This window comes from Sminthopsis crassicaudata, chromosome 3 (genome assembly GCF_048593235.1).
Source record: "Sminthopsis crassicaudata isolate SCR6 chromosome 3, ASM4859323v1, whole genome shotgun sequence".
Taxonomy (NCBI): Eukaryota; Metazoa; Chordata; class Mammalia; order Dasyuromorphia; family Dasyuridae; genus Sminthopsis; species Sminthopsis crassicaudata.
In genome coordinates this window covers 88,145,065-88,157,273 of record NC_133619.1, presented here as the reverse complement: position 1 = coordinate 88,157,273, position 12,209 = coordinate 88,145,065, and the positions used below count along the sequence as shown (strand labels likewise).

General features: G+C 34.6%; 1 protein-coding gene across 1 annotated transcript in view; it reads right to left on the bottom strand.

The window, feature by feature from the left end:
• Window positions 1-12,209, bottom strand: part of VWA8 (von Willebrand factor A domain containing 8) — a 413,374-nt gene that overhangs the window by 315,005 nt on the left and 86,160 nt on the right. The window contains exons 9-12 of the mRNA XM_074299190.1: window positions 12,094-12,198; window positions 6,524-6,655; window positions 5,316-5,450; window positions 5,158-5,235 (exon numbers count right to left, since the gene is read on the bottom strand). Of these exons, the coding sequence (XP_074155291.1) occupies window positions 5,158-5,235; window positions 5,316-5,450; window positions 6,524-6,655; window positions 12,094-12,198 (450 nt within the window). The remainder of the gene's footprint in view (window positions 1-5,157; window positions 5,236-5,315; window positions 5,451-6,523; window positions 6,656-12,093; window positions 12,199-12,209) is intronic.

The following is a 12,209-nucleotide window of genomic DNA, read 5'->3' as shown; positions in this document are numbered from 1 at the left end:
TGGTGAACTACATAATATGGTTGGCCCGTCATGAAATGGTTAGGTTGGGAGCAGGGGCAGAGGTAGTAGAAATCTTTGATATCTGGTGGGCTAATGGAGCTTCAGCATGGAGGTGAATACAAAGCCAGACTTAGAATTTAGAAACTAAATTACCTTGGCAATTGAATGGAGGATTGATTGGAGTGGGGAGAGACTTGAGGCAGGGAAAAGAATTTAAAAGTTAATATAAAAGACAGAGCCAAGATGGTTTTGTAGCAGGAAGAAGTACAAAGAGATTCCACCCTCCATACCCCTAACCCCATTCCAAAATTCTTCCTCCAAAATCTCGAAAATACGCCACACCTAATCTATGGAATTTTTTTAGTATTACACTGAGTCATTTTTTCATCCAAGATTGGCATAGGAAGAAAACCAGACTTGTCCAGGAGTAAGCCACATTGAGCATTTCAATGCAAGGAGAGGCTCTATACCACCTTAGGGAAGGACAGAAAGAGATCTCAGATCTAGCTCAGTAGGACCTAAGTATAAGGAACAAGAGTAGATGATAAATGACAGCTTTGACACCTACTACCCAGTTCCTGATCACGGATCCAGGGATGACTATCTAATAGAGAGGCTGAATCCAGCAGCATCTATTTAGGTCAGACCCAAACTCTAGTCAGGAAGTTGCAGAAATCAAACCAAAAGTGATCAGACTTTGCCCTAGAAAAGGCTGCTTTAGAAAAATGGAAAACTCCAACCTGAGCCATTTCTGAGAAGCTGGTCCTTCTCTTTTCCAAGATAAATTTCTCTCTATGCAACCCTTAATTATATTACATCACATCTTCAGTAAATTGTTTCTTCTCAATCAGTTGGAACCCTCCACCATCTGACTGTGTGAAACAGGAGCCAGTGAAGGAAAAACCTGAGTTATGTGGGATGAAGAGAAAAGAGAGAGAGCTTAGCAAATGGCATCAAAATTTTAGGTGAAACATGAGGCTTTGCCCTCAGTTGAGGATATCATGAGAGGTCTAAGTCAGGATGAAAATGTTTGTTATAACCACTGGTGGCAAATTGATTATGGGGGCGCCTTAAAAAGGACTACCTTGCTGCAATGAAGAACTCAGTTGAGATTATGAGACACAAATCTGTAGTGGCTCCAGTCACTATTGTTCTATAATTTTTTTCTAGCTCTATTCAACAGCATATAAGCAGGAGAGAAGAGAGTGGGTGGTTAGTATAATGCACCTGGCCTGTTACAATAGCCTGCTACTTTATTTCTCTGCTGGATTTCATATAGCTGCCAAAAAGATTTTTCTAAAGCACTAATCTGACCATGTCATTCTCTCTTGCCTTTAGGATTAAGTACAAACTCTCTGGCTTTTAAAAGTTTTTAACAATCTAGCATTCTCCATTTCCAGGATTATATTATTCTCCTGATACACACCATGTTCTAAACAAACAAAAATGCTTCCTATTTCTTATTTAAAAAAAAAACAAACAAAAAAAAAAAAACCTTTCCCTCTATCCTATACATTTATATAGGTTGTATCCTCCAGCCTTATCCCTCCTCATTTTCAATTCATAGAATTCCTATTTTCTTTTAAAGCTCAGATCATGTGTACCTCCTCCCGGAAAACAGTTTTGATCTCCCTAGTTGCCTGTACCCACTGCCTGTAAATTACTTTGGATCTAGTTGGTACATATATGATAGTTAATTTCCGGTATGTGTTGTTTCTAAGCAAATCAAATAACTATTCCATACTAATTATTATGTTTTCACTTTAATGTTTTAACCATTATCAAGGACCATTATCATTCATTTACTAAAAGGCAAAAAAGGACCCAAAAAATGCACGCCTAACATAGTGCTTTAACAGACTGATAATTTGAAATTATGAAAGTATCCTTTGAAGTCAAAAATATATCTTTAATTCATTAGGGTTGGAGGGCAAAGCAAAGAACTTTTCTCAAATTCTCAATTCAAAAAGGATTTATGTACCAGACAATTCTTTTTTTTTCATCAAAGGGCCTTCTTCTCCTTTTCTGCTTCCTTTTCTGCCTATCCTTTTCAGCTGTATTGTCTTCTCCCATTAAACTATAATTTCCTTGAGAGCAGGGACTGTCTTTTTCTTATTTGCATCCCTAGCACTTAGTACAGTCTGGTGCACAGTAGGAGTTAATAAATATTTATTGACTGATTGATTAGTAGTCTTTAAAGCCCTCATATATATTCACTCTCAAATTTTAAACAGTTTGAAACTAGACTCAAAAACGATTGTCAAAACATTATCTGTGACAAGGGAAAAATGGAATCTAACAGTACAAATAGGTCTAGTAAGTCAGAAATATAACAAAGAGCTGTGTATAAATTAATTATTTTGATGGTTCCAATCTTTTCCAGGGCAATTCTTGGAAGGAGTAACCAATACAAAGAAATATTTAAAGGGGTTGAAGTAACTTCTTTAAAGTCATTTGGATATTTTAAAAGGCACATAAAAGTAATAGTAGCAAGAAATAGGCCAGGATATAGTAGCATCAATAAGCAAGAGAACAAAAGAACATATAGAGTCAGAAAGTCTCACACAGTCTCTGAGGTGGAAAGTTTTAAATCAATACAGAAGCCACTAAAAAATAAAGTTTGAGTTCCTCAGGAGACATTTGACAGAAAGTTAGTAGAAAAAGAGGGAAAAAAAGAATATAAGGGAGGGAAAAAAGCTTCCACTAAAGGAAAAAAAATGGAATTTAGAGATTATGAAAGAAGTAAAAGGATTTGGCATCAATCTGGATATAGGAAAGAAAATTTGGCTGAAAATTCAAGGATGACCCTGAGCTTGCAATGTGTTTCATACAGTGTCCATTTTAACCAAAAGTAATTCTTTTTAAAAAAGTTTATGTTGGATTCCACTTAGTTTTTAAGTCCCTTTGGTGTTTAAATACTAAAGAGGTCTCTAAGATTGGAGATTTTTTTAGGTGGGTATAAAAAAATGAGGTCTGTAAATATGCCCTAATTGGGTTATAAAGGAAATGGATACTTTCTCTAATACCATTAAATCATTAATTTCAACAATGCAAAAATGATTACTAGTAAAGTAAAATACTTTGACTTAACAGACCTGCCAAAATACTTAAAAGACTTTTTTATGATCTATTATAAAACATATTTTATGCACTGATACAAATTTGGGTGTTCAGAGTACGCCTTTATCACATAAAACCCAATTCTAAAAATAGTCAAGTCTAAAAATAATTGAGTGTTCACATCAGTAAAACCACAGATTAAGCGTAGTTTATAAATGCACAAATAATAGAGAAGTCTCCAAATAACTCTACTAGAGAAATAAATGTTTACTCACTTATTCCCAATGGGGATCCTGCTTACATATTATTTGGAGGTCAAGCCTCCACAACATGCATAATTATGGAGAATCCAATACTATCAAAACAAAATAATTATTTGATTATACTAATATAGCCCCTTTCTCCTTGAAGGAGTGAAATAAGTATGGGTTACAGCTCTTAGCATCTTTCAAAGTAGGCAGTTATATACCTCTAACATTTACTAAATATCTGGAATAAACAAACTTTGTCAGGCACCAATGATATAAAAGGCAAAATGCTAAACACTGATTTAGGTACAAGGAATGACAAAAATCCATATAAGATATTTATCCAGCCCTTAAAAAACCTAAAATAAGGATCATAAGACACAAATAATTACACAAATGAGAATGCTAATAGATAAATAAAAATTAAAGCAAGAGTTAGCACTATGATAAATGCATTATCATAATTGATAAATGCTTACTTATTACTTGCCAGGAATTGTAAATACTAGAGGTACAAAAGAAAAAAAAAAAGAAAAAAAAATTTATAAGAATTAACCTTCAGTGAGATTACAACTTTTTTCCTTTTTCCCATGTTCTTCCATCTGAAACAATATTTTCATCTTTACTGTTTTCTTCAGGAAAAATGTTTTTTCTTTAATGTGTAAAAATGTTCTAAAATGTATTGGATAAGTCAATCAATTTGTCTAAAATTAAACAATTCACTGCATATTTTCCCAGGACAGCTATCAAAAAGTAATTGTGCCTTCTAGCATTCAATACATCTCCTACCCTCGTCCCAAAGGTGTTTCCTAAATAATGACTTAGTATACTGAAAAAGTTAATGTATTCAAAAGAAGTAGGGAATGTGGTCATAAAGCAAGTTTTAAAATGTATTTTTACAAAACAAGGTTCATTCTATAGCATCAAAGTAACTAGTATGTTATTCTACCTAATTCTTCTAAATTCAGTGCAAGATAACAAAACAAATGTTTCCTGACTTAAAACTAAATAAACTAAATGTTACTAAATGAAACATTCAAAATGCAATTAGAATTAAATTAAAGCCACAGCAGTAATTGGTTTAAATTATTTCAGTAAAAATCAGATGTCTTTCTGCCTAAGTATAAATATGTCTAAGATCACACAAACCATTGGATCCCAAGTAATAATAATCTAAACCATGAAGTAAGAGAACAAAACAAAATTCTAGCGCAATGAAACTGACTCCCAAAGGGAGTCCCATGGATGTCATCTAAATCTACTTAAATGATATGCATACGAAACAAAATAAGAGAAAAAGAGCTTTCTGGAAATAAACATGCTATCATAAACAGATATGGCCTAACACATAAGCATTCAACATGCTTTGGGGGAGAAATTTCAGGATTAAAAATATATTTAAAGTGCATTCTATCAGGTTATAACATGCTAGAACAACAACTGTTAGTGGTTTTTTTTACCACAATATGTCCATGACACATTATTCTACCTATAAAATCTGTCCCCTGAATCATCATACTAAACAAAAACCAAGATAGTTCCATGCTTTGCTAGAATCGGTCATTCACCTTGGTTTTCCACAATACTCTGAAAGGCTGCAAAATTCTAATAAAAATACAGTATATGCTGGAATGATATTCCAATACTGGTATCTTATATCCAACAGGCATGTCAGGCATGCAGTCAAAATTATATTATCATACTTTCATTTGGTTATTCTTTGAGTTATTCTTTTATGTCTGTGATTTAACAGAAAGGCATTCCTTACTAAGACATTCTGAGGAGAGCCCATATACCTTACTCATTTATTTTTACATTGTATATACATATGCAATGAATAATACTTTACCTGATACAGCATGATAGGCTCTATGTCATAACCTAAAGCATCAGCAAACTCCTTGGCAAGGACTGTTTTTCCACAACCCTAGGAAAGTAAACATTCATTGAAAGGATTTACAATTGCCCAATTCAAGGCAAACAATGTATTTGTGATGTCATTCTTACTTTTCCTCCAATTAAACACATGTCTTTAACCATATGAGACTGCATCATTTCTGCCAATAGCTGCTTATGGCTTAAAGTCTTTATGAAATGGTTTGATCCAGAATGTTGATTTAATGGCTTGGTCCCAGATGGTACCTATAATGAAACAGAGGTAAATGTGATACACAAGAAGAAGTCTATTCTATTTTTAGCATATTCTTTTTCTGTGCCCAAAAAAAGCTTTTTTTAAACACACATTATTTAAGGAACACCATTTTATCTAAAGCATCATTAAGTCTATAAGTCTAAACCAGCTGCTAGGAGGCTTATGGTGAGACAAAAATTTGTAGAAGATTCATCAGTAAAGTATACTAAAGTGTTTTTCATTATTTAACCATCATTTTATTTTATTTCATACATGCAAAGATCTGGTTCCCATTTTTAGAATCCTAATTCATCAACCTGCCATATAATAATATTAAGGCATCTGTCACAAGTCATTCTGCTTTCAGAAAAATCAGATTCTTTCTTAAACTACTGAGACTAAAAATTACAGATGTTACTATTGTAGATTTGTTTTACCTTCTAATAATAAAACCAGTGACTTTTTAAAAAAAATTATATACTTTCTTTTATAGATAAAATATGGTAAAAAAAACTTTGTTTAAAAATTGCATATTTAAGATCATATTTTGCCCTTCAAATCAACAAAAAGGAAATAAGAATTAACCTTGTCTTGCATTTACTGGAAACTAACTTGGCTAAAAAAAAAAAGCTTACCAAAGAATGGTATTAACTATTTTAATAATCACAGCAAAGGAAATGTAATAACACAGCACAATTGTGCAACAGTAAATTTTGTCTTTGGGGTGATTTACTCTTTTGTTCTCTTTTAAGATTTTCTTTCATAAAAAGCAACTTGTATGATATACATATTTTTTGTTGTTGAGGCAACTGGATTTAAGTGACTCACCTAGGGTCACACAGCTAATAAGGGTTAAGTGTCTGAGGTCGGATGTGAACTTGGCTCCTTCTGACTTCAGGGACCATAATCTTATCTACTGTGTCATGTAGCTACCCTGTCCTGTGAGACATTTTTAAAAGCAGATTTGCAGGAATTCCTTGCTTCAAGTAAAAATAATAATAATGATAATGATAAAATTAATATCAAGGTTATCAAAGAGCAAAGGAAGCATATCCTAAAACATTAAAAATCTGAAAATCATCACCTTAATGGTTGCTTCTTTGTTCCCCAACTGGAGAGTCACAGTAGCTTGACAGACTAGATTTCCAGGAATATTTTCTACTCTCACAATCCTACTGGGAATGGAAGAGTTTCTTGAATCCTGTAGTTCAAAGCGCTATAAAATCAGAAGAAAATCATAACGTGAGTTTCATTTGAAACTCAATCCCTGAAACCCAATAAAAGTTGATTCTTTGTTAATTCTGGCTGAAATACCTATGTACTTTTGGATTTTAATAACAGTACAATCCAAGGACAGAATTAGTGAACTTTAAGGCCACATGATGCTATGAACAAGCACAAAACTTTATCCATAAAATAAAAATATTACTCACAAAGACAGTAAAAGAAAGATGTAGCAAAAGAAAAATTTCCTTTAACATTTTCTTAAGGCTTATAAAGTGTAATTTTATACAAATGTCAGCCGATTATCACTATGTAGTAGTGGCAATCTGAAAAAATACACATATTTAATCTTTGAATATTCATGACAGTGCTCTAAGATTACAAATTATGAGAAGGTACCAATCTGCATCAGTAGAAGGAGATTCCCCACTAAGGAGTTCCCAAATCAATGAAACAATAGATATAGCCTTTAACCTTATTGTTTTAGACAATCCAATTCTCCAACAATAAAGGGCTTGGACTAGAAGATTTCCAGCATAAAATCCTTTTGTCAGAAATAATGCAAATTTTGACTTCTGGAGGCAGAGCCAAAATGGTGTAATAAAGTAATTAATCAAGTTCTCCCAACATTCCCCTCCAAACAACTTTAAAACAATGCCTCAAATCAAATTCTGAAGCAGCATGGTCAAAAGAAGGTCCCAATCCCAGACAATTTCCTGGAAAGAGAGTTCAAGGAAGGATGGCCCCAGAGCACACTCAAAGGCAATAATAGCTGTGAGTTTAGGATGTGGTAACAGTGGAAGTAGCAACTTCAGGAGCTCTCAAGTCAGAGATGGGAAAGGGATCCAGCACCAGATTAGAAAGAGATTACAAGATATCACTGTGTTAGTACTGGGAACAATTCCACTGCCCATACCAAATTCTGGGTCATAGTTCATAGGCAGAAAGGAGTGCTCCAATTGCAAGGGATCAGGGGCCCTGAGGCAACTATAATTGGTCATTCTTTTCCCAGCAAGTACTAGGTTGCAGACCAAGAAAGTAATGATCACATCTCTCCAGATCACAATATCTAAGGGATACACTAAAAACTTCCCAACACCCAGAGCTAGCTGTGTGGAAAAAGCCTGAAACTTGGAAAAATTCCATCCCACCTCCATTCTCCAGAAGAAAGCTCAACTTTAACATAAAGTTCAGCAGGGGTTCTCAAACTCCGGCCACAGGCCAGAAATCACTGCAGAGGACGTTTATGCGGCCTGCCGGGTTATGGCAAATGGATTGAGTGTAATGTTCTGTTGTCTCCAGAAACTGCTGATCGCTCTCTGGGAGGAGATCTGCTGTCTCAATCTCCTGGCCAGACTCTTCTTCCTGTAGAGAGCCGTGGCAATTCTGACCTAGAGTAGACTCACTTCTCCGGACCCAATGTTGTCTCTTTTATCCTCCCAGAGAAGGGACAAGTGAGAACTCAAGGGCTTATGGGAAAATTACTTCAACCAATGAACTTTCTCCTTTTAAAGGTTGTGTAAACTCCTTTTCATATGTAAACTCCTCAGAAGTTCAAAGGGGTAAACTCTGCTTAAAGGCTGGAACCAAAGATGTGAACTAGAGAATTGTTAAGTACCAATTTAGCACTTAGTAAGAACCTAACACTGAGGGGAGGAGACAGAGTGTGGGTTTTTGTTTTTACTATAGTGGAGCCCTCCAACAGTCTGAGGGACAGTGAATTGGCTCCCTATTTAAAAAGTTTGAGGACCACTGGTTCAAAGTCAAGAAATAGACTAGGAGTAACCAAGAACAATAAAAAAAGAACCTGACCAAAAAAAGCTTACTCTGGTGACAAAGAAAATCAAGACAGAAACTCAGATGATAACAACAATGTCAAAACAGTTTTAAGCACTCAAAGAGAAATGAATTGGTAACAAATCCAACAAAAATTATTGAAAAACATAAAAATAATTTAAAAAAACAAAAGGAAAAATTAGATAAAGAAATGAGAGCAAGGAAAGGCAATTATAAAAAAAGATAATTAACAGCTTGGTAAAAAAGGCACAAAATATAGAATAAAATATCAAAAAAAGAATTGGTTAAATGGAAAAAGAGTTACAAAATTTCACTGAAGAAAACAATTTCTCAATAATTAGAACTGGGAAGATAGTGACTTCATGAAAGATCAAAAAAACAACAAAACAAATGAAAAAATATATTTAAAAAATGTGAACAATCTCATTGGAAAAACAACTTCCCTAGAAAATAGATTAAGAAAAGATAATTTCATAATTACTAGATTGCCTGAAAGCCAAAAGTCTAGATTTCATGTTTCAGGAAATTTTAAAAGAAAGTCAACCCCAATATCCTATAACCAGAGGATAAAATAGAAATTGAAATAATCTAATAATCACTTTCTGAAAGAGATCCCAAAATGAAAACTCCCACTCATAATCTAGCACTCCTGAGTCAAAAAGAAAATACTTCAGGCAGCCAGAAAGAAACCACTCAAATAATGTAAAAGCACAGTCAGAATTAGACAAGATTTAGTAGCTATCACATTGAAGGAACAGAGAGCTTAGAATATGATATTCTGGAAGGGAAAAAAGAACCGGCATTATAACCAAGAATAACCTATCAAACAAAACTAAATAATATAATTCTTCATTTTTTTTCCCCCCCGAGGCTGGGGTTAAGTGACTTGCCCAGGGTCACACAGCTAGGAAGTGTTAAGTGTCTAAAGACCAGATTTGAACTCGGGTCCTCCTGAATTCAGGACTGGTACTCTATCCACTGCACCACCTAGCTGCCCCCTATAATCCTTCATTAGAAAAAAAATAGAAGTATTGAAATAGAGGACTTTCAAAGATTCATAAAAAAAAAAAAAAAAAAAAAAAAAGATAATAGATGAATCAAGAGAAGCATAAGAAGGTAAAAATGAAAGAGAAATTATATAGGATCCAATAAAGTTAAATTATTTATATTTCTATACTGGAAGATGATACATGTAACTTCTAAGAATTTTATCATTATTTCTAATCTTCTATGTACAGAGAGGGCACAGAACTGGGTTGATTATGTTGGGATCATCTAAAAAAAATGAATAAGTAAGAAAGAAGGATGCACTGGGAAAAGGGGAAAGGGAGAAGAATGGGGAAAATTATGACACATAGTGCAGAAAGAACTTTTTATAGAGAAGGGGAGGAGTAGCAGGTAATGCTTGAACCTCATTCTCATCTGAATTGGTCCAAAGAAGGAAAAACACACACAAGTACAGAGACATACATACACGCACGCGTGTACAGAGATAATATAAATCCAACAGGTAAATGAAAAATGAAAAAAAATGAAAAAGAATAAGTGGTGATTAAGAAAAAGGAGAGCAAATTAAGGGAGATAGTGATCAGAAATAAAATAGACATTTGAGGAGAGATAGGGTAAAACACAGAGAAAAGGATAAACAGAAAAAAAGTGGAGTAAAATGCATAGTAAGAAATCATAACTATGAATAGGACAGACTTACCCATAAAACAGCAGCAGATAGCAGAGTAGATTAGAAACCAAAATCCAACAATATGTGGTTTACAAGAAACATACTTGATACAGAGACTCAAAAAGTTAAAATAAGGGGTTAAAGCAGAATCTATCATGCTTCAGCTGAAAAAAATAGTATAAATTTCAAATGTGAATAATTTATTTAAGGTGGATAAAATTCTTAACAAATACAACATTTTAGGTTCCAGCATTTATTAAGCTATTATTATGTGCAAGGCACTATACTAAATGCTGGGGATCCAAAGAAAGGCAAAAATGTGTATCCATTATCAAGGACCTCACATTCTAATGGGGAAGATTACATCAAATAATTCTGTCCATATACAATACACACACACACACACACACACACACACACATTAAATAAGAAATACTCCTAGAAGGAAGGCTTAGGAGGAAAGAAGTGAGGAAAGACAGGAGGTAAAGTTGAGGAGGGAGAGTATTCCAGGCATGGGTTAATCCATCATAGATCTGTAGAGCATCATGTGTGAGGAATAGTCAATATTTCAGTGTAGTTAGGTTTCAGTGTATGGAGGGGAGCAAAGGGTAAGGCAAAGATGTCAAGCAGAAGCCCTGTATTCCCAACAGAACCAGATGAAAATGTAATTGGGAAATATTTAAATGAATAAAAATATAATGAAATGTACATAACATTACATTTAAAAACTAAACATTACATTAAAAAACATTTAAAGTTTAATAGCATTGAAGTAAGGAGAGTAGAAAGGAAGGAAGAGGACAGATTACCAAGAACTTTAAATGCTCAAGAGAAACTTTACATGTGATCCTAAAAGTGAGAGTAAGCCACTAGAGTATATCGAGGACAGGAGTTGATAAGATCAGGTCTGTACATTAAAAAAAAAAATCACTTAAGCATGTGAAAGACATGATTGCAGGAAGGAAAAATTTGAAACTGGGGGATCAAACAGAAGGTTTCCGCAATGGTTCATGTGAGAAGTGACCAAGTCCAGAGAAGGAAGTAGTTGTGTAGTCAAGGACATTTACAATAGATATTATGAAGGCAGATATGACAGGACTTTGGAGCAGATTAGATATGTAGAGTGGAAAATCCAGGTTGACACCAAGCTTTCAAGTCTGAGTGACAGGATAATAACAATAAAAAAGGAAGCTTGGAAGAGGAAAGGGGTCTGGTTATGCAGATGTGGCTTAATGCACAGATGTTGATACTTATAAAATTTATATAAAGGCAGCAAGCCAATGAATAGAAGGTAGGTCTTAGACTCAGAAAGATCAAGTCTAAGTCCTGACTCAGATATGAGTAAATGCTTCCCCTTCCAGCAGCAGCTCTGCCATCTCTACCACAAAATTCACTGGCGCTCACCAACCCCAAATTGACTATCTTGGCTCTTGGGGAAAGCACTGGGTATTTGGATCAGAAGGAAAGCAGGGAAGAAACAAGTCTCTATCCAACATCTCCTATGGGCTAGGCACTTTACAAATGTTAGCTTAGTAGATTTCCATGTGGGTCCTCGGAAGTAGAAGCCATTATTATCCCCATTTTACATTTGAGAAAACTAAGGCAAACGTGTTAAGGGACTTGCCCAAGGTAACAGCCCTAAGTACCAGAGGCTGGATTTAAACCCAGCACTCTATGCACTGTGACACCACCTGGCTGCCTTCTATGGTTTCTGTGATCCCTTCAGGTTCTGGATCCATAATTCTATGATCTCCTTCCCTGATTTCCTCTGATTTATTTCAGGCAGGATCTCTCTGATAGGTTATTCTTATTCTTATTTTTCAGTTCTCCCATTGGAAAAGTTTCCACATATGATAAAGTCCTTTTAAAAAATATGCTGAGCTGAACCACCTAGTGGCATAAGAGCCATAGTTACACTTCCATAGACCTTAAATAATATCCTATCAGATACTTACTTTTAAGACATCTTCCACTGCTATTTTGCCCTCATGTCCTAGTAGAATTGTGTAAGGGTAAAGCCACTGGATTAAATGCTGGATTGACATTGCAGGAAAGGAATCCTAATCAGAAG